At 41.4% G+C, this 23,859-nt stretch overlaps 1 protein-coding gene across 2 annotated transcripts in view; it reads left to right on the top strand.

Annotated features, from left to right (window-relative positions):
• Window positions 1-1,481: 1,481 nt before the first annotated feature.
• The window catches only part of LOC136759392 (G protein-coupled receptor kinase 5), a 41,876-nt gene continuing 19,498 nt past the window's right edge, over window positions 1,482-23,859 (top strand). The window contains exon 1 of one of the 2 annotated variants that reach the window (XM_066714370.1): window positions 1,482-2,367. In XM_066714370.1, the coding sequence (XP_066570467.1) occupies window positions 2,316-2,367 (52 nt within the window). In that variant the 5' untranslated portion in view covers window positions 1,482-2,315. The remainder of the gene's footprint in view (window positions 2,368-23,859) is intronic. The other variant, XM_066714371.1, reaches the window with a different exon arrangement.

The following is a 23,859-nucleotide window of genomic DNA, read 5'->3' as shown; positions in this document are numbered from 1 at the left end:
CAAGTCCTTAACCAAATGCCTCTTCCCCAAAATGCACAACCTTTATACTGTTTTAGCTGATCCTAAAGACAGTAGCTGATTAAAATAACTCAATGACAATAGCTGTATGCAATCCAAGAAACTAGTCATTAAAGTAACCCCCAGAAAGGAGTAAATACAAACTAATGATTGCTTTACAGACCAAATGGAATTAATATGAAACCATCAACAATATAAAGAAATAATAAAAGTACATTTTCCCACCACAAGAGCCCGAGTTAGTAATTTCTTCAGCAAAGTGTTATCAGGTGCTTGAGATGTCATATTTTTTGTATTGTTTACTTAATCCATTGGATGTATATACTACCTTTTTCTTAATTAGCAATAGATGCTGTAGAGACACCCGAGACAGGCTGAACCCACCAGTGCAGTACAGCTGTAGTGTTGTTACACTCATTGTGCGTCCTATGCCAATGTGATCACATTTTTACACTAGGTGGCGATCACATGCTTTTAGTGTTTCAGAAAGCCAGCTGAAACTGTAACCCTTGGGTATAGTTTACCAAGAAGCTGGGTCACACTTGGCCTTACTGAATAAATGTGCGGTTTAACTTTTTTTCAATGTTTGAAAGCAGTATGAAGCTATATGCATATCAACTTTAATATTCCGGTAATTCTATTAAAAAGGTGTGTATATGTTCCAGTTATAGAAAAGAATGACATAAAATGAGCCAAAACTGCACTTTGTTCAAAGAAGTATTGACACATTTAGACACCGTATAGTATTGTGCATCTATTGATTTCATTGGAATATATGCATGTTTTCATAACTTACTTATGTACTATTGCCTATTGGAGGCGTTGATAGATTCACTATCTACAAAAACTGTGACGTAAGTAACGCAAGCCTCGGGCGAACGTCTACCTGCCTGAATTCCTCAGCACAGCCGCCAATCACGGACGGCCGAGATAAAAATAACCCGGCGTTTTGTGTTGTTCTCCTCAGACTTTGGCCCTACGTCCTCAAACCTGAACTTTGACTCTCTAACGACTTCACTACTCCATGTTGCCGAGATGGCCATGCCTATGTCAGGAGGCTTTTGTTTGCCGCAGGAAAATCTCAATATGTGTCCCGACAGTACGATAAATAAAGAATACATAAATGAATGGATATGGGAAAATATTGCCGAGCTTGCACTACAACGCAAACGCATCCATTTCATTAGGGTTCCGGCTACCACACTGTACACCTCCAAACTAACTTTAAGTCAAACGTAAAACGTGCACTACACTCACAGAGCACACACACATACACGGAGGCAGAAACACCCCACAGACCTCTAGTGTAAGAGCTGACGGTGCACCCCGGGGAGCTTTATGAACGTCTCAAGTTGTCCAGTGGGGTACAGTGATTCTAACTCTGCTTCGTTCGCGGGAGTTCCGTCATGTAATTCGCCGCACCTTGGCCGAGGTCTCCCTCCCCCCCCGTCCCTCCTCCGCTTGCCTTTGGCAGTGTGTGCGGGGGTGTTTGACCAAAAAAAAAAAAAAAAAAAAACTGCTATCAGATGTCTGTGACAGGCAGGCTTGCCTCTTCTCTCGGCGTCCGTGCGTCAGGAGCGGCCGTGGGTCCGCCTCTTCCGAGCGCTGCGGTGCGGGCGGTGGACTCGGCGGTGCAGGGTCGGGCAACACGCTTACACACACGCACAGATGCGCTCTTTTGCTTAAGCCGACAGGAAACCGTACCTGCGCAACCTGATCCAAACTGACCAGGGACGAGGGGAGCCGCTGGGACCTCAGCCAGAGCCCACAAGCCCGTAGAAAAAGAAAGAAAAACGAGCCTTGCTTTGATTGCGCACCGAGAGGGGGAGCACGATGTGCCTGTGACAGCCCCCCAGTACTTCCCAAACTCGGCATTGTGATCGCAGGTTTCCAGACCTCACCCGGAGCGCGTAGATATGGCCAGTGGACAATAAAGCACACGGTGCAAGATGTAGACCTCGGTGTGGGAGTGCATTGCCATTGTGAGACCATGCGTGTTGTGTTCACCCGTTCCCCGAAGTGGACATGTCTTCCCAGAGCGCTGCATGGACCGTGCGTACATTGCAGAGCACTGACTACTGATGTGCACGACACAGTCTCGGAGATCAGCGGGTCTGCACCTTGACGCGAATGGTTGAGAACGAAAGAAAAAGAAACAGAAGAAGAAAAGAACCGAATTGAAGTTCTTTCACAGAGTAGCAGACATCCGACCTGCAGGTCCCGACGTCAGTATCGACCATATCCACTTTCAGTTTGGGGTTTTCCATCTTCTGCGGTCCTCTACAGCGTGGATATTGATGGAGCTGGAAAATATAGTGGCCAACACGGTACTTCTGAAGGCGAGAGAAGGTAAGACGTGTGTGTTTTATTTCGCTAGTGAAGTCAATAGACAGACGGGCGCATCTGTCAGGTGGTCTTGATACAATAAATGCGGTCAGGATGTGTCTTTATCTGCGTGGTGAAGTCTAGATCAACCGGTTCCTGGTTGGATTCCTAGGGGTGATTTGGTATCTGGTGATGTAACCAGCGCGGCGATGCGCTCTTGGGGGGTCGGGTCAGCCCAGAGGTCGCGCTCGTGTAGCGCACATTTCCGCTGTTCTGCGCCGGTCTGCGCGGCTCCGCCAACGGGGGCGCCGGGATTGTGCAGATCTGCGCACAAGTGCGGAAATCTGCGCGACACCAACGCGACCCGAGAGTTGTATCGATTATGTCGTGTTGGATAAAAAGTGACTTCTGTGGCTTCCCGGAGCTGTCAACCCTTGTCACTGCTTGACTTAAGTCGATCTGCAGTGGAAAACAAATCTGACACTCACATCCGTTTCAGGAATACAGTTTAGCCAGATGTGGTGGGTAGCCTAGCTGGGAACTTCATGCGCTTTTTTTAATTTGATGTATTTCTTGTTTGTCGTTTCTCTGTGGTGACTGAGATGTGTTCTGCACACCACAAGACACACTTAGATCCATTGCACCTGTATGTGGGATTTACTTTTATTATTTTGGTCGCTGGTTTGCCACACCAAAAGGATTGAACAATTTTACTGTACAATATATTGGCTGAATTTAGAGTCGTGACCTGTCAAATCAAACTGGCTATGACTTTCTATTTAGTTACAAAAAAATAAGGGTGTCTACCGTTTAGACGGCACAAATATGCAAAACTTAAAACCAAAATGATGTACAGTGGGGGAAAAAAGTATTTGATCCCCTGCTGATTTTGTACGTTTGCCCACTGACAAAGAAATGATCAGTCTATAATTTTAATGGTAGATGTATTTTAACAGTGAGAGAAAAATGCATTTCAAAAAAGTTATAAATTGATTTGCATGTTAATGAGGGAAATAAGTATTCGACCCCTTCGACTTAGTACTTGGTGGCAAAACCCTTGTTGGCAATCACAGAGGTCAGACGTTTCTTGTAGTTGGCCACCAGGTTTGCACACATCTCAGGAGGGATTTTGTCCCACTCCTCTTTGCAGATCCTCTCCAAGTCATTAAGGTTTCGAGGCTGACGTTTGGCAACTCGAACCTTCAGCTCCCTCCACAGATTTTCTATGGGATTAAGGTCTGGAGACTGGCTAGGCCACTCCAGGACCTTAATGTGCTTCTTCTTGAGCCACTCCTTTGTTGCCTTGGCTGTGTGTTTTGGGTCATTGTCATGCTGGAATATCCATCCACGACCCATTTTCAATGCCCTGGCTGAGGGAAGGAGGTTCTCACCCAAGATTTGACGGTACATGGCCCCGTCCATCGTCCCTTTGATGCGGTGCAGTTGTCCTGTCAGAGAAACACCCCCAAAGCATAATGTTTCCACCTCCATGTTTGACGGTGGGGATGGTGTTCTTGGGGTCATTCCTCCTCCTCCAAACACGGCGAGTTGAGTTGATGCCAAAGAGCTCGATTTTGGTCTCATCTGACCTGAACAATTTCACCCAGTTCTCCTCTGAATCATTCAGATGTTGGCAAACTTCAGACGGGCCTGTACATGTGCTTTCTTGAGCAGGGGGGCCTTGTGGGCGCTGCAGGATTTCAGTCCTTCATGGCGTAGTGTGTTACCAATTGTTTTCTTGGTGACTATGGTCCCAGCTGCCTTGAGATCATTAACAAGATCCTCCCTTGTAGTTCTGGGCTGATTCCTCACCGTTCTCATGATCATTGAAACTCCACGAGGTGAGATCTTGCATGGAGCCCCAGACTGAGGGAGACTGACAGTTATTTTGGGTTTTGGGTTTATTTGTGAATAATCGCACCAACTGTTGTCACCTTCTCACCAAGCTGCTTGGCGATGGTCTTGTAGCCCATTCCAGCCTTGTGTAGGTCTACAATCTTGTCCCTGACAACCTTGGACAGCTCTTTGGTCTTGGCCATGGTGGAGAGTTTGGAATCTGATTGATTGATTGTTTCTGTGGACAGGTGTCTTTTATACAGGTAACGAGCTGAGATTAGGAGCTCTCCCTTTAAGAGAGTCTCAGCTCGTTACCTGTATAAAAGACACCTGGGAGCCAGAAATCTTGCTGATTGATAGGGGATCAAATACTTATTTCCATCATTAACATGCAAATCAATGTATAACTTTTTTGAAATGCGTTTTTCTGGATTTTTTTGTTGTTATTCTGTCTCTCACTGTTAAAATACACCTACCATTACAATTATAGACTGATCATTTATTTTTCAGTGGGCAAACAAACAAAATCAGCAGGGGATCAAATACTTTTTTTCCTCACTGTAGGCCTATTCAGTAAGTATCCAACAGTGTGTGTACTATATGCTGTACTCAAAGTCGTATAACACATAATATTAATATACTGTATGTGTGTATGAATTCGCAAACACATGCATAGTTCTTTATGGGGGATATGAATTGTTATTCCAGGATGAAGGACTGACTCTGATAATGCTGCCATGGCTGTCTCGCTTGCTGTGGTAGGAGAGGTGTGACCAGATAGTGACATTTTTGTTGGTGTTACACCCAAAGCAAACATACTGGCATTGCTGTGCAGACGTCTACGGCCTTTATTTTATGTCGAGGACGTTTTCACTTCGCCAAATCTTGACGTTATGTAATAAGGTAACACACTATCACTTAGCCACTCAAGTGTGTGTCACACTCAATAAACGAATACCTGAACCAAACAGACAAGCCCATAGTTCCCTTTCATTGACACCTGGGCTGTGTTCAGAAAACCCATGGATTTGTAAGAGAAACCTAACAGTAACACAACTGTTGGACACAGCACTGAGATGTGGCCAGCTTTGGTTTTTCTTTCTGTTCTGAATGTGGTGTTCACCGCAAAGCAGGTGAAGGCTTAATATTGACTGTAGGGAACCCAGAGGCTATTTCATCTAAGGGAATTACTTCTTTCAGGAAGGTCTGGCGTGACAGTGAGTGTGCTGACTAATTAATTATTTTAATAATTGAATGTATAACCCTTTGCCTCAGGCCTCATCACGTATATCGCTGGAACCACAGGAGCCATTTTGGTTTATACCTTCCATATATACATAGATAAGCAGAAGCAGAAATAGCGGAACGTGGGACTGGCATCAGTCTACCTTTTTACCCAGAACCGGTAGGCACAGTTCTACTTCAGATACAGGGCTGAGAGTTATACATGAGGAATGTTGATGGGAAGGACAGTGTTTATTCATGTTTGTTTATTCTGTGCAATTTGTTTTTATTTTGTTTGTTCTTGTTTTGTTTTGTTTTGTTTCGACCAGAAGTTGTGCTGCTGGGCACGCATCCTAATTCCAAGACTGCTCTGAGATGGAGACAACAGGAAAGCACAGTTTATACTCAACACAGTCTGTTTACAGTGAAGCCTTGCACTTCCGAAATCACTGAAATGAAGCAAAACCAAACCAACTGCAAATTACACAAAATGTATAAAAAATTAGAATGGGCCATCACATTCCTAGTTCCAGCATCTTGTCTCTTTCACGTTGTTGCAAACTAAAAGTTCCCCCTCTCGGTCAGTCTAGACTGTATTAAAAACCTTTAGGATTTCAGAAAACACCCCCTCTGAAATCCTTGTGAACCTCCAAGCAGTAGCTAGAAGAATAAAAGCAAAGGTTTCTAGATAGGTAATAGAAAATGAACAGCAGGCGCTCTGTTCTTCATATGCAACTATAATATAAAAACAAAGGTTCACAGTGTATTTAACACTGTAACACATTAGAGCACTGGTGTAATACAAACCCATTGCCTCCACAGCACTTGTAGTGCAGTGACAGATGTGGCATATGATTTGTACTCCGCACCAGTCTAGCTCAGTCCTGAGATGTTATATGCGGTGGAGGTCAGACTCTAACCAGGCCACTGTCCAGCTTTGTGGCTGTGTGTGACTTATCATAATTCAGGATTATGGACTTTCACCCCATCAATGCGGAAGTCCAGTCTAGCCTGGTTATATATAGCATCCTTTTCAACAGTGGCAAGATAGGAAGTTGGACACAGTGATATTTAAAGCTTGCTTTTTGTATCGGAATAACATTGTAAAGTTGCAGAAAGTGGATATTTGATATAACTTTGAACATAATTCATAATTCAAGTTACCTGACTGAGGATTGTACCCAATTTACTGTTTCTGCTTTTTATGACCATGCTGGTGGTGTGTCAAAGAGGTAGAAAAAGCTTCTGCCCACAGGAAGTCCTATTATGATCCCCTCCTATTCCTTTCATCTATCATTCAGAACCCTGCGCATCCGTACATCAGTTGTGTAAATGGATTACAGTATTTGTCTCCACTGAAAATGTTGCATTCTTCTACAGTGAAACCCTATTCAAAAACACCCCCTGTCAAAACACACTGATGTGCAGACACAAAACATTTTGCAGAATGAAAGCAAAAATACACTGGGAATTCCTAGGTTTGTCCAGAAACTGTAGTATGACATTAGTACTAGTGTTTGAGCAAAGACATAGGGGCAGGGAAGAGATGGGTGTGGAAAAATCCATTTCATGTACACTGAAAAGCAAAGAAAGAACTGGTACTGTAGTAAAAGTCAATGGGTATTTTGAAACCATCTGAAAAAGAAATTAAGTTTACGCCTGGTGAGCAACTGTGGGCTGAAATGATTGTGTTGGAGAACAATAAACTATTCATGGGCACAGTTGCCATTTTTATATCAGAGTAGATTGTTCTTGGCCTTTAGTTTGTATTATGATTTGTCTTTTAATGGCACCAATGGGAAACATGCCCTGAAGCTGACCTGTGTGTGACTGATTCCAATTTGTATCTGCAAGTTCCTGGCTTGTTAACTGCAGACTGATAGAGTGAAGAATGTATTTTTACTTCTCCATTTTAGGCTTATGATCCTACCCTACCTCTTGACTTTTAACCCTTTGAATACATACATTTCTTAGATATGGACTAAATTGATACCTTGAGTCATCTGCCAAATCGCCCAATTCCTATTCCAGAACTACTACTACTACTTTTTGTTTGACAGTTGTTGTTTTGTTTCCTTCTCCCGAATGCAAACAAGTACAGCTTTTGTAAGCCTTTGCCATTGATGGCTGCATAGGATATTTGGCTTGGCCCAGGCCTCCGTAAGAATGGAATCTTCACACAAAGAATGATGTATATTTTGTGCATTCTGGGTACTTTCCATCTTTTCCCATCCCAGTGCCAGTGTCCAGAGTCCAGCTGTTTAAGGCTGTATTATGCTTCAGAGGGACATAGCCTTGGAAGAAACTGGATATTTTCTATGTAAAGGACATCAGAGGTTTTTTGGATTCTGATTTGGAGCAACACACAGGTGATACTATTGGATGTGTCACTGAGTCCTAGGTTACTCTCAGAACAGTTGCTGGCATAAGTGTGAAATGTTAATAAAACTAAATGACAAAAAGTTAATACATTCACATTGCAAGGTTTCCGGAGGCTTTGTTTATGTTGGTTAATATTTATTGTCACACAGTAAAGAATGAGAAGAGAGTTTTTTTGTTGTTTGTTTTTGGCCTGTCCCAGTTTTTCCATGCTGAATAAATTTGTCAGGCCCCCTCAATATATTTTTAGGAACAAGCTCTTTGATCTTGGCTGTGTGTTAATAGAGATATAATAAGAGATCTGCATTTGAAATTGACATTGAACGGCTTCCGTGTACATGCGTTTGATGTTTCAATACATTATGCAAGCCTTTTCATTTGCGGGAAATCAGTGTGCGGCACCGCAGGCGATGTGAGGAAAGACCCAGGGCCTCTCCTGTGTCCCAGCTAATATTTGTCTTCAGAAATTTGAGGTTGAATCGGCATGCTCACATTTCCAGTAATGGGGAGAGAAACTGGCAGTGGATGTAACCATAAAAAAAAAAAAAAATGACAATACAAAAAGAAAAACAGGCTTATTACATAGTTAAAGCAATGACACTGACACTGGCTCCACCTATGCTAAATCACCATCTGTTTAAAAGCATATCAGCCTATTATAGATATATATATACTCTATATATTCACCAGACAAGTAGATAGCAATGGTCTTATCTGTCCACAACCAGCTGCAATTAAAGTAGAGAATATTGTTCAAAGTTTTGAATCACAGAAGTGCTGCCGCTACATATAAAGATAAGTGCTCGGTTAAAGGAAGCCAACAAATCTTCATATCGATTTACATCCTCGTTCGCCAAGTATACAGGATAGCAGAGCTTGGCCACAGTGTACAAAGGAAGGAAATACAAAGTAGCTGACTTTTTTTTTTCTTTACCACCAGGTAAGTGTCTTCCAAGATGAGATGATTATAAAAAGGTTTTGTCGTCAATCTCTCTGTTTATTTATTCAACTCATTTAAGGGGCTCACACCCATTCCCCTTCAAAAGTGCAATTATAACATAGACTTGAAATGTTTTGTGTTGCCTAGTGGTCTAACCTGAAGCATAAATTGCAACAAAATGCACCAAGTTAGTAAGTGACGCAAAATACAGCACAAGATACAATAATTGCACAATAACAGGACAGCACGACTGAATAGTGAGACACATAGTGAGGTCAGAGTTCACTGTGATGTTTTTGACTCAACTTACTAATGTGGTTGTATACTAATAGCTTCAACCATCCAATTGGCTTTCACACTGTGCCATGCTGGGAAAAGGGCCCAGCTCTGAGTATACACTGACTTATAGCTTGATTTTGAAAATGGGCAAAATAAGAAGCTGGCTGTAAATGTGAAGTAATTCCTGCAACCTGATTCAGACCACTTCATAAACCTCTTTCAAAGGGTCTATATAAAATATATCGATCTTCAGCAGCTTTTAAAAAATAATGCCGACGTGATTCTGTTACATAAATCGGGCATCTGTTTTGACTTGGAAGTTGTGTCATTTTCCAAGAAACGTGGCAATTGCGTGGCCAAGACCCGAATTGAACTAGCTCTGGAAAATAACCTCACATTCCCTGATCCGGGTTGTGAGGTTTCCATGCTTAAGGACGCTGTTTTGATACATTGTTTGAAGTGTGTATTTCATCACTGGTAACCTTGTTGCGAAAGTGTCGCAGCCCTATCCACAGAAATGTCTGCTACTGTTTTGTCTACACCCAAATCTCCTTGCAGTACTGGCCTTAGGGATATCCTTGACTGCGGTCCATATCGCAAATACTTGAGCTTTTCCATATCAGAGAACTACAGTAACGGCACTTTTGCTGGTTTTGCTGATACAGCAGTTCTGAGAAAGGAGTGCTAAGAATGCCCCCCCACATGTCTGTATATCAGCTACAAACCAGTGCTCAATGGACTTGCAACTATACCCATGCAGACGTTATATCAGTTATATTTTTAAATATGTTATGTAGGTGTGTGATTGTATTGGCAGACTGCTGCTGTAGTTCAACCCAGATGAAATGCACATAAAAGGGAAAGGAAAGTTCAGTTTTTGGTCATTTTATGGTATCTGAAGCAGTGACCACTAAGGAAAATCCAGACTATAAATACAGGAACTCTGGCTGCATTTACTGGATTATGCTCCCTTTCGTTTCGGTAAATCCCACGAAGGAAAACCAAGTCTGAGTGGTTTACTATTGTATTTTTGCAGAGGTATTCTAAAATAAAGTTGTTGTTGTTTTTTGTAACTTCACAGTACGAATATACTTACAATAAGGTGTTGTAGTGGAGTAATAAGAGAACACTTTACACTGTAACTTTAACCGTCGATGCTGTGCATTTCTGTCAAGAGCTTGAAGGTGCCCTACAGATACAAATGAATGCTCTATTGTCGACGCCTTTGTGCATTACATTATTTAAATAACCAGCTGATTTACGTTGTAAAGCAAGTCTGAGCAGAACTCTGGACCTGATTATATTGTATCTAGGCAAATCAGTAACTGAGGTGTTTCTGGTAAATACTGCCCCAGGAAAGATTGCCCCAGAAGGCAAATACTAAGAGTATTTCCTGATCATATACAGATATAGACAACCTACATTTTCATCAAGGTTTACCATGACCTCCCACAGAATTCCACCATTTCCAATGTAAAGTCACTGACCATTTTGATTGACCTCAATCTGTTTGTTCACGACCATTACAGCTACACGTCATCCTCTTTCGTCAGGCTTCTCCTTGTAGTGAAGAAACCTCCCAAAGAATTTAAAACATGTCTGTGTTTCTGCGGTGACGGAACATGTAATCAAAGCCCAGGTTTTAGGCCTCTTGTCTGGATTCCTATATCGAGTTTTATTGCTTATTATGCCGCAAGGGTGAAGTTTTAATTGCTTTTATTTTACACCTTTAATTTCCAATATGTTTTTTTTCAGCACATAAACAGACACACCGACACAAAGACTGGAGTGTGCCTTTTTTTTGTAGGCGCTTCTCATGAAGTTTTTGTACGATGACATAATGCTGTAGGTTTTTATGGGGTGACAAATGTAGGGTATTACAAGACGAAATAGTATATTCGAAGTCGCCTGGTTTTTATTTGCTTGCTTAGATACGGTGGAAAATATTGTTTTTTGGATGACACCAAGGAAGGTAGAGTAGAGGCTGTGAGTTGGGAAGATAAACGCCGGGGCTCATAGGGGACAGCCACTGCTACTGCAAACAAGTGGCTTGCGTTCTCTCCTCTCAACACTGTTTTCTTCAGAGCTGCTTTTCTCTGTTTCACTTTAAACACTTTGCATGAGGTAATTGCTTGGAAATGCATTCCAGATGTATTTATTATCTGATCTAAGTTCTTCCTTTGTTAAAACACTGTATAAGTAAATGGAAATTGTATAGGCCTATATGTATAACTGGATTATTACCCCTTGAAAAAATCAGTGTTTTTGTTTAAATATATAAAGGTAACATAGACAACAAAAATATAACTGAAACCAAGTGTATTACAGTGCAGACTTGGTTATCAGTGCATTTGTTTCTGTTCAGCCCCCTTATCTTCAAGGAGAGACCTAATCACACCTCTGTTCATGACCTTATTGAAGGAGATGTAGATGTTTTGACGTGGTTGAAAAGATTCACTCGTTCCTGATTTTACTGAGATGAAAGGAGGGTGGCTGGATGGAGGAGGGGGGTGCGATTTTAATAAAAGTGCTTGAAGAGCATTTTCAAATGCATTTGAACCAGTGTCTGTTATAAAACTCGGGAACTCCTAAAATGTAATCCTTATATTATACCTTATGTATTTAAAGATCTTTCTTGGTGTACGGTCATCAGGACACTTTGAGACCGGATGGAATATTAAAGTTACCTTTGAAGGAAAAGACGTTAACAATTATAACAGGCATTGGTCTTGCCAAACTGAACACCACACAAGAACACACAGGGCCTCCGTCAACTTCCAATTAAATCCAGAGGGCAGGACCACACAGCAATGCACCGCAAAAAGACTAGGAAGTGACACCAGCACTGACTGTACAAGGCAGGTCTAAGACACAAGGATTTGTGCCTGTGTGGGGAAAAAAAACCCAAACAACAACAACAAATATAAACGGACAAAAATTATTCTGCATGACATCTCTGGGACCTCTTCCAAAAAGTGCTTGTGCCTTTTCATGTTTTTTGTGATAGTTATTCCAATGAAAAGCACTGTCTTTAAAAAAACCTCTAAAATAAAATCCATGAAAAAAATGCCACACAATGCCTCTTCCCTTTTTGACACAATTCTTCAAGCAGAGACAGAGCAGGATGCTTTTTTTTTTGTGTGGAAAAAGTACACAAACCTTAGTGATAGCCTTTCCTAGAGCTGAGCAATTTGCATTATAAAAATATTTTCTGTAAAGCGCCCAGAGAACTTTTTTTTTAGCCTGTAATGTCATCCTTGCACTTGGTTGACTATTGAATCCCATGAGCAATGATGTATTTATGGTCTACTGTATTAGCAAAACTAATGGCAAAACCTCTCTCCAGGGATCATATGGATGTTCAAGTTTGGTTTTTGGGAATGGCCCATTGATCTATACTCTGGAAAAACTAATCTAGGACCACGATAACGTCACAAATGCTGTTGAGTGTAAAACTGGTTCAAGGAGCTGGAATGTTGCTGGAAACATTGAATTACCCCTGGGGTGAACTGGAACCCCTCTCCATCTCTCTATTCTGTATCTCTGTGACAATCATTTCAGCAAGGGGCAACACCCTATTACAAATACTATGTTTCAAAGTTGTATTTAGGGTTATGACGAAGTTCGAATCCGCGTTCGCACATGTTTAGCAAATCTGAAATCCGTCGAATACTAAACCAAACGAATTCGAATTCGAATTTGTAGCAAAATAGTTCTGTCTACTATTGCAACACGCACATGCATGAAGTCAGTCTGCTCATTCACTCAGTCCGGTCCAGATGTGATTTTACAGAGAGAAGGGATGTTGTGATTGTTACAGATAGGGCTGTAATGCTGTCGGAGCGCCGCCTGTGACACTGGGTGTAGAGGAGCCGGGCGGTTCTCAATTCTAAATATTTGCAATTATTAATACATGTATTTAAAGCATTTCCTTGCGCGGTGTATCTGTATGAAATAATATGATGAGAATAAGTAATAAAGCCTGATTATTAACGTAACAATTAATATAAAAACAGTGCGTGCAACACTATACCACTGGAGGTGACTACATATTTTGGTATATAATTCTCTATACTTCAACGAAAGGAAAGCGCGTTGTTGTGAAAAATGAACCAGTATCGACTACCTGCTTGCAAGATAGGCTGAAGTGTATCTTTCTGTACCAGCCTACAAAGTGAATGTATTTTCAGTGTTGGTGGCATCTATGGCGGAGTTGACGTGGGTGTTTTATCCCACTCACGCATCAGCTCTAGTCTAGTGCGGCTCTCGGCCGGGTTTTGCAGGAAAATGCCAGAAAGGCTGGTTTACACCCGTGAGAATAACTTACACACTTCATCCCGGAGTCCATGGCTGTCTTGTGCCAGCGTGCTCACATTACCGGTACCGGTACCTGTGCCCTGCGGCTTTAATACTTTCTATTAGTGTTTTAAAGGTAGGATTACAACACGATGTAAAGTATCTAACAGTGCACAAACAGACCCGCAAGATAGAAAACATAATGATAATCGAAAAATCATTAACAACACATGTTAATAATAATGTGCAAATTAATATAAAATACGACGTTGCTAACAATGAAACGTCCATCGGTAACTTACTTTACCTTTAAATCCTGCACTTCTATAATGTGGTCATTTAAGCATATATAAGATTAATACTGTTTATATTTGCAATAGGCGTGCTTTTCCGTTTTTCCTCAGTTTTACATCATTTACTCGAGTATTTGGGTGTGACTGGACGTTTTTTCATGACCACATAACTGATGCCAATTGTGCCGCTCATCATCACTTCACCGTTCAACCCCTGCATGTCAGCCCCCTGTGAGGCTCAGAGCTGCTTGTGCTTTTCAAATGTACTGTAACTACGTGTGTGTGAGTCGTAAAGGGACTAGTAATAGTAGTATTAGATACATGTTAAGAACATAAGAAACCATGTTGAAAGGTAACTTTTGCATGTGAACATTTAATTCAAAATGTCTGAAGACACTGATGCAGTTGTTCATTTGAACAGTGAAATAGTAGTAATAAAAGTACGCTATTACATTAACTTTTAGGACTATGAGCTGATGTTTTTTCAGCTGTATTTCACATTTACAGCATTTAAATAAAATGTGTTGTATATATAAAATAAAAATTGTAGCAAACTGATTTTACAGGAATACTGGCAAATACAAAATGCCTCTGAACCTACAACTAAATATTTTATGTCCGCATCCGTATTCGAATCCGCATCCGAATTTAATGCTTTAAAATCTGCATTCGACGGATGCAGATTTCTGTCAGCTCCGTCACATTCCTAGTTGTATTTTGTGTTTTGTCCCAGTACTGTTGGTAACTAATATGGTAATAACATGACATCACAAATATGCAACAGATTGCTGTAGAATGTAAAGGTGCTGCTGTCCATGTAAATAGTATCAAATGTTTTGTTTTGTGTTTAGAAATCAATTGATACCTTGTAGATGATTTCAGCATGGAGGAAACATGGCTCAGAAACTTACTGAATATGTAATTTTTTTTTTTCCTCTTCCTCCTTAGTCTGTTCCTCATGTGCTCCACACTCCAATCGTGAGCACTCAGGCCTTGTGTCATATTTATAAATTAGCACAAGGGCAAGGGCAAATATTTGGTCAAGATTAAGTGTGCACAGCTCTGAAGATAAACTTATTTACACATGAGAGCAGCTACATGCAATATGAATTTTGTAAAAAAAAAAATAATGTCAATAACATGGAGGGAGGTCTTGGGACAACAAACAAAATACAAAATGTAAAAGCTGGTCAAGATGTATTTAGTCGCCTTACCATTGGTCATCATGGCTGCTGTGATCCTTTTGACAGTTGACGAGAGGAATTCTGGGACATTGCCCATTAACACGTCATTTCTAGTGCAGCCTGAGAGGCGGCTGTTCTGCGTCCTCTTTCTCGTTTGCCATTGCAGCTTATCCCAGAGGTGTTCTGTCTACAGGATTGGGCTTGGGACTCTGCAGTCTGGGAGAATTTGCATTATTGCCTTATTGTTCTATTCTATTATAAAAATAGAAAATCACATTCTCAGATCTGTCTGCATTCGCTAGATTCGCACCTTCACACTTTTGCTCTCAAGAAGAAATTAGAACACATTTTCTTTTGACCATCACCATGAAATATATGATAAAATATTACTGAAAGCAATGGCCTGTTTGAACAAGAGCCTTTTGTATTCCTGTAACTTTCCAGTTTCAGCACCTCCTTAGTCTAAACATTAAATATATCCACTCTTAGCTTTGTGAAGCATTAGATGCACACAAGTGCAATACAAGTGTATTTATACATATTTTACTAATAAATCAGGCTTACTTACACAAGATAATTGCAGCGGGGGGGCCTTAAAAGAGTTATGTCTGTTGTATCTGCTCTCTAATTTAATTTCTTCATTGCGATTTATTGTGGTGCTTCCTGCCAGGTCTGCACTTTGCCAACTTTTAAGCGGTACAATCTGAAAAAGCATCTCCAAGCTGAACAGAGCGATATTCACTGGGGAACAATTTAAGCTTGAGTAGATAATGCTGCATCGGTGGGCACAAGGAAGCTCTCATTCGCACCCCCTGCATTCCTTCTAATAATCGGAATGGATTTTTATAAATTTTTGCTATTTTTGATCATAATTCCTTCTTAAGCCTTGCTGTTCCTGTGGTATGTGAGCCCCAGCTGGCGGGGAGCGCTCAGAGATGTCTCGACTGCTATCTTGGTTGGCGTGGGGCAGGACTGGGGGTGTCATATTGCATACCTGTTCTTCCTCGCTAAAGGCTGCAAGTTGCCAGACTACCTAAGAGGAAATTTGCAAGTGGAAAACACGGCCAACAGTTTTAATGATTTGCCTGATCATAACTATAATTTTCCTTGAAGTATTATTGTGCAAAGTCAATGCTCTGCAACAGCCTCACCCGAATGAAAGTAACCACATCAAAGGCCGTCAGATGTCTGATTTTCTCAGGTTGCACTTAAATGGCTGATATGAAAGTATTTGTGTATGGTATTCAGCAGCAGAGAGTGAAATGCAATTAAATGGTTCCCCTGTACCACAGTAGGGGTAATAGAGGTAGATGTGTAGTATACGTACTACTTTGTGCCATGTAAGAAGCATGTAAAGAACATGTATTGAACTGTCGCCATGGATAAGGGCATCTGCCAAGAAATAAACAATGATAAGAATAACAGAAAAAATGAAAACCATGATAGTCTTTATAATGTCTGGGAAACAAGTTGTATACTGTAGCTCTCCTAAATTAGGTGTACAAATTATTTTAAAGTAGCGGTGCAAGTACTGTATTGTGTAGGTATACTACTATAACTGTAATAAACAAATAAATAATATATCCACATCAGAAGTTTGGCTTCAGGATTTTACCTATTATCAACCCAGTATAACATGATATATTAAGATTGCCCTCATGCCATTGTTTAGCCTAATCAATGTCAGAAAACCACAAAATTGTTTCTTCATGATTTGAGTTTGCTTTGGTGCATCTTCTGTGGTTTCTGCTGGTATTTTTGTGCAGGTGTACTGTAGACTCCGGACAAGAAGGGAGAGTATTTGCTTCGAGCAGTAGAGAACACAAGAAGGTGTCATCATGTTTACCATAAACAGAAAAAACCCTGGCGCACCCCCGTGGGCATGAAACATGAGAACTTAAAAAACACGTTTTTTCGTTTTGAAAACGGTTAACTCGACTGGCTGCAGCTGACATACTTAAATGCTTTTCATTTCCTGTGCGAAAACATGAAACAATAAAATCTACGTTGGGTTGAATTATTTCTTTACAACATAATAGAGGGTTTGGGGGTGGTTTGAAGAGGCAGCCCTACACAGAGAAACACAGTATGTTGGTGTTGTTTTTGTATGTTTGGGTTTTACTAAATTTTTTTAATTGTCTCACTCCCAGGGGGGACACGACCCGTGCTTAATTTTAAGTGAAAGATAAAATCAGGTCAATCAAACTCCCACCACACAAGACAACACATCATAACTTTGGAAGCAGGAAGATTTTAACAAGACAAATGTCTAACATTTTTGAGAACGGGCCAGATCATTTTATTATTCAGAGGAGCCTGTAGGGGTTAGTTTAGTGGAATAAGGGAAAGAATAATGTCATATCTGGCTGTCCGCCACATTCGAGTTCATCGTATCGGGGTTCATGCAGCGAGGCCAACGCAGCCTAAAGGGCAAACCTCTCGACTCTGGAGAGATCACATTCGCCCGTAAATTGCGACTGTCTTCAGGGATTGCGAATATTCACACGCGGGAGGCCCTGCTTCTCTGCTCTGGTTCTCACGGTGCCAGGACTTCAGCAGCACTAAAGCCGTCCCTTCGACAGAAAGAAGAGCAATTTGTACCGCTTTCTTGAAGGGGGCTAAAAGGTCTTTGGAGAGAGGAAATTTGAAACAGCTGGAAAGGAAACAGCAAGGGGTGGCTAAGGCCTAGTGGGGGGTTTAACTCCTTCCTGCTCACTTTGTTTTGATTTGACTTGATTTGTTTGTTTGTTTATGTTTTAGAGGTGATTCAGTGCAGCTGGTTTGGAAATCTAACATCTGAGAAAGAAAGAACAGTGGAGTATTCTGTAGGCCCAAAAATGAAAACAAAACAAACCTATATCCACCCGGTGAGCTTGTAATAGTATAAATAACTATTTAAATAGCACAGTAATGATTATTTGTTATTTGCTATATCAGTAGTGCTGCCAGATGTTTGTCATTGCCTTGTGTAGTACTTAAACACACAAAGAAACAGAACTGGTAACACAGTCACACTGACACCACTTAAAGTGAGTTAAAGTTCCCAAAACAGGTCGGACACCTTTTTCTAGATTATCATCAGAACCAGTCTGTCAGGACTATTTTTTGTTGACTCTGTTGATAAGCTATTTTTAAATCAGCTCTGCTAAAAATAAAATGCAGAAATTCCCATCGTTAACTGCCTTCTATGAAGGGTATGACAAAAGTCTTTCTTGTCATAAAGAAAAATATATATTAAAACGCTCTCCATACAATTATAGGATACACAGCCTACTAGATTGTTTTTCAGCAGTTGAACTGGACTCAGTGTTCTCAGTGCCCTCGGGTTTTATATAGGGGTGTGTGTGTGTGTGTGTGTGTGTATTTTACTTTCTCACCCCAGTGGCTTCAGTTAAAACTCCAGTATAATATCGAAGCTATTGTGTTGTATTTGGACCAGACAAATTAGCAATTTCCAGTTTTATTTTATATATATATATTGTTTGTGTGCTTTTCAGAGTTCAGTGGTTTTCTTTCCTTTGCTTTGGATCTTTTTTTGTTTGTTTTTACAGTGGCTCCATTAACTATTAAAACACCTGGTGTGTAAACACTTACTACCGTGTGTTTTAAAACAGAAGTACAATACAATACAAGCTTCGACTCCCTTGAAATAGAAGAGTAAAGTTGTGGATTTGGGACAAGGTTCCCTTTTCTCTTTAAGTCTTGGTGAAAAGACAGCAAGAGTGATGACGTGAGTATTCACTTTCTTATTGTCAAGCTGCAGGGTGATTTCTTATTCATCCAACCATTTCAGTTACTCAGTGAAAGCAATCACTACACGCCTCATTCCTATTGTTTACTATTTATACACGCACACCTTATTTGCTAACCAGTACCAGGACTTAGGGACACAGTCCTCAATGCCAACCATGTGCGATACGTCCTCTTGTGAAATGATGAATTTCCGCAGTGCTGCTTGAAAAGATTCTGTGCAGATTGAATTCACCTCTTTCTCAGTTCCAACGATATCAACACTGCAGCCCATGAGAAAATAAATACCGCTATTCTGTAAAAAAAACATCAAAAGAAACGAATGGGTCTAATGTTGCCCACCTAAATTCCTAACATCTATCTATAGTATTGTAAAATTTCAGTTTCGAGACTGCAACTCATATGCTTCAATGAGAAACACAAAAAACTACAACTATGTATTTGATGAAAGGTCTTCCCTCCTATAGTTTTGCTCTTCTTCGTCATCTCTGAAAAACATGCAGTTAAAACCCCAGCAGCACAGACCCCACTGCAAAATTGCATAGCAGCAACTGGGTTATATGTATGGATTTAATTAATTTGTTCAATTAGCGTCTCAGGAGAAGACCTCAGCTGGCTTTTGCAGGCAATCCAAAACTCGCTTTCAGCAGGCCAAACCTTTATTGCCATGGTACAAAGGAGGCAAAATTGAATTGTTTGTGCACGCTCATGCTCTTTGCCGGAAATAATAGCCCGGTAAGTGCAGCCAGAACAGAAGGAAACTGGCAGTCTTTGGAAGGAACAACAGTTTCAGCTAAGGCCTGGCTCCCTATTTCACTCTTTAAAGCACACAGCTCGTTCACCCGTGTTTCTTAATTCAGGAACGTTTTAAGATTGAAACTGATTAGAAAATTCCAAAGAATGTTAAAAACCGAAACAAACCCCAAGAAACAACAGCCTGGGGGCCAACGGTTCAGTAAATATGACAAATGTTAAATAATAAGGATGAGTAGATTATTTAGAGAGAATGGAGCTAGGCCATACAAAGCTTTATGAGGCAGTAGCTTTTAATACTTTTAAATGGATTGTAAACAATATTAAAATGGGGAAAGACAAACAGCTTTGGAATGAGGAAAGGAATACATTTATTCAACTCTCCTGTATCTCTATGATAAGCCTGCTGTTCCTCTGAGTGTTCAAAGATTCCCTTTGTTTTTTGTACACTGTGTTCACCTGGAGTTTGTGTGTGTGTGTGTTCTGATAATACCAAAATCATTTTGTAAGACATGGGGGAAGTTTGACTTGTGGACATCTTGTATAATTGCAAATGAACACTAGGCAAATAGTCACCAAGTAAACGCCAACCTCGAACTCGAACCATGTCTTTCAAATGCCCGTCCAGCTTTGCATACTGACGTCAGAGCCAGGGCCGGAGGATAAATGGACTACAATGCAAATTGTCGAAGAAGGGTGTCATTGTTCTCCTGAAATTATTCCAGATCAGATCGCGCAAAAAAGATAACTGTCTTTGTTCAGTGTCAAGGCTGCACACCTTTACCCACATGGAAAAAGTGTGGTAGCAACTGGGCAGAGTAACTACAGAACAGCTTTTATTTAACGTACGTCGTTCTTTTCAACGGCGCATTCAGGAATCGTGTCCAGTCCACCTGGCCCACGAGCCCAGATATTTTGTGTGTGTTTGAAGAACTGGCCATCGAGTAACAGAATTGCTCCCCTCACCGTAATGTTTCACTGGACACAGTGGTCAGTGATGAAACCCAGAGGTTTTAATGTGATGCAGGCAATTTAGGAGAGGTGGGTGTCTTTTTGTTAAGTTTTAGTTTTTATAAAATGCAGTTTAATATTTAAAATATGCAGAAATATATATGAGTAAGAGCTTTAGGTTTGCTGAGTGAGTAGAACATAGTCCATCTGAGAATGGGCAGCACTGATCCCAGAGACACTGAGGGGTGTATTTAAACCAGCGCTACTTGCTGACCCTTTTCCATATCTTAAGCGCAGTTTCAAACAGCCCTGCTGAAGGGCAACAATGGCCTAGCTTCACGCTCCGAGCCACTGGCCCAGGTTATAGAAAGTAACCCTGTCTTCTCAGTCCATATTGAGAGGATTCTATTCACCAAAAAAGTCCTAGATAACACCCCAGCATTATAGATTCTGATTCCTAATCTTGGCATGACTTATCTACTCGGTTTGAGGTGAGGAGAGTTTACTCCTTGTTCTCGGTAGAGTTAGAGATCAATGCAGGTACCCATGAATAGTGCTCTGTGAATACCTGATAGGAAATCAATCAATTCTGATGAAGTAAGGGACTGGTTTTATATCTGAACAGCACAGATCCAATACTGGTGTCACTCCCAGTTCTGCCCTGCAGCAGGTGTACTATTAAGTTGTACGGTGAGCAGGCCAGTGTGACGAATAGGAGAAGAAATGGACTGTGTATGTGGAGGACAGCCTTTGACCAGGACTGTGTACAGTATGATTGCTGCGTACGACTCCTAAAAGTATACTGGCTATACCCACAACCTGGGTTGGGGTTGAGTCTGCATTATTTCGGATCTCTGGGCATGGGACACCCACCTACACCTCGCCAAAGCTTGACACTGAATGGATCTTTTGTGTTTTTTTCTGACAGAAGTCTCTTTGAACATAATGACACAGGAAACACAGTAAGGTCACATCAGCTACTGGCATCTTGTAGTTTTGCAAAAGGCTGAGCTGGAATCAGTGCTTAAAAGGACCTTTCTTCTTGCAGCACTGAATGATTCAAGAGAAGTTAATGTTCTCTCCAGATGGAGGGTCTGAAAGGAGCCAATTTAAATCCAATTTATATACATGGTGAGATGTGTAGATCTACATGAGGACCAGAGAAAGGAAACTGTCCAAGGTGGGAAATTGGAATTAATTGACATTCAAAAATGTACTATGTGTTTAGTATTGCATGCAACTCAACAATTACTAATTCATTAGATGCTGTGTGTTGGCTGGCTTAATTCTTCTTCTTGAGCAGTTAGACGGTTGGTTTTTCAGGCTGGTTGAATGTAGGATGTGGGTTTTTTCTAGCTACCTCAAATGGTAGTTACATCCTGCAGACGTGAGCCATCGTATTGTTTCTGGAGTCTGATTGAGCCTGGGTTGACGACTGTAGCGCACGTTCATGGGACTGCCGTGCGAGCATGTTGTGTGGCTACACTGGCGCCTGCCGTATAAACGCTCTGACGTGCTTTCACAGATAAACGCTGACAGGTGGGGTTGACTGAAGTTGGTGAATGGCCCTCAAAACTGTCAGTGTTGCTTTTCCTGTATGAGTTTCCTAGCAGTTTGTAAAGTTATGTTCACAACATCAAATGCTCAACCTCAAAACCTGGGGATGCGATGCGGATATCATTTGAAGTTTTGTTTTGTTACTCCTTATTAAGTTGGGGCTTTTCGGAGCATGGCCGAATAATATGCACCACAGGGCTTTTCAGAATTCTTGTGGTTGAGACTTAGCCAAAACAGACATTTAGCAACTGTCCTGAAAGCAGAAACAAGTGCATAGAGGCTCTTGCTTCCAAGTGGTTTACCATATAATGAAGAATCGCGCTGCCTCTCAGTGCGATGGTTTTCATTCTCATGTGGTAAACTACAATCTAGCCACTGTCTCTCCGGGTAAAAATACACAAGAAGAATTTGTTTTGCAAATGCACAATGTATGGGATTTAAACAAATTTGCAAAGCAGTGTGGTTTCCAGATTCAAAGACGTGTTTCCTGCTGTAAAGGGAGCATAGCTTTTCAACCAAGGAGCTATCGGTGGAGTAGGTGATATTTATTACAGCATGAAGCGAACTTACACACACACCAATTTGTGTCAACAGCCTCTGTATCTGAGAGAGGATCTTGCTTGTAAAACCACTGCAAGAATCCTGCTGCCCCAGACAGGTGTATAGTTGTTGTGCATTTGCCTGACTAAATGCCAGACTCCCTGGGGTATTTACTTTTATATCCTGGCAGCCTTCCTTGAGGCTATTTTTAGCCAGTCACGATAGTTCCTGGAAGATACCCTTATCGATGGAAGATTGACAGGCAATAACCCACCTCTCCAAACGGTAGCGCTGGACACACCTTAGCAACGAGCGTGGCCACTGCCATTCCCAGGCATTTTCTCACAGCAGAGCGAGTGAAGTGGATCCCGGGCATTCAGTGTTAAAACTCCTCCTTTCTCTTCCTTTCTTTCCTTCCTTCTTCCTTTCTCTATATTTGTTTATATTTTCTGTATCTGCATCAATGCTTTAGGGGTTCAATGTAGACAGTAGTGGTCTGTTCTGGAAGGGACAGGCAGCTCCTTTAAAAACACTATAGGGGTTTCATGGTCATGTTTTGGTTTGACCCTGGCATTTCACTGGGTGATGCACCTTTTTTAATCTGCTGCAAATGGTTCTGTGGGAAATTATAGTGGCTTGTTTGGCTTTCAATCGCAAGGTGTCTGTTGGGGGGAGCATTATATATATATATCTTGTATATCCTGTATAAAACATCCCCGTCTATTGTTAAACTTATTGTCACCACTTCCGGGACAGCGAGTAATAAGATGTGTTTTGTGGTTGACTGGGATCTACGCAGGCATAGGCAGAAATTGTGCCACAATCAATTCACACGCACTGAGCAAGGTGGAAATCTGGGTGTTGTTGGCCGGGTGGGGGGGGGGTAGTCATATACCATCGGGGGCCCCTATTGTTGTGTTTGACACAGGCGAAGTGGGGGCCCATCTCCGAAACACGAGATGTAGTGCAGCAGGTTTCATATGATGTAAGGACTAGGCTTTTCACTGCCCTAGCTGAAACTGATGTTTCCGTCACACTTCCTGTGGGAAGCTGACGTGATGACATTTTCTCACTTCAGGAGGATGAATCTGCCCCACACCACCCACCCATCGAAAAACACAAACACACTCATGCACACACACATATCTTGAACCACAGAAGCATGCACTACTGACTCCTCAATCAGAAAGATACCCAGGCCCATGAAGAAGAGTCCATTAAAGACTATGGGCAGCAAGCACTTGTTTATACAAAGTGTCTTTTCTGCCTTTATAAGATTATCATAATGAGCACCCTGAGAGAGAGAGAGAGAGAGAGAGAGAGAGAGAGAGAGAGAATCGATCAAGAAGAAGAAGATACTTTTGTTTTGTTTTTTTAAAAGGTTTTCCTTCAAAAGTTCCTTTATCTAGATGTTTAAGTGGGCTTTTGAGATTTGATTTGCCTCCGCACGTCAGTCAATACACCAGAGAGTGTATAGCAGGCGCCGGTGTTTCAGATCAGCCGGTGGCAGGGCAGCCCTGAGCTCGTCCATTAC

This window comes from Amia ocellicauda, chromosome 9 (genome assembly GCF_036373705.1).
Source record: "Amia ocellicauda isolate fAmiCal2 chromosome 9, fAmiCal2.hap1, whole genome shotgun sequence".
NCBI classification, from domain to species: Eukaryota; Metazoa; Chordata; class Actinopteri; order Amiiformes; family Amiidae; genus Amia; species Amia ocellicauda.
This window is presented reverse-complemented; position numbering and strand designations above follow the sequence as displayed.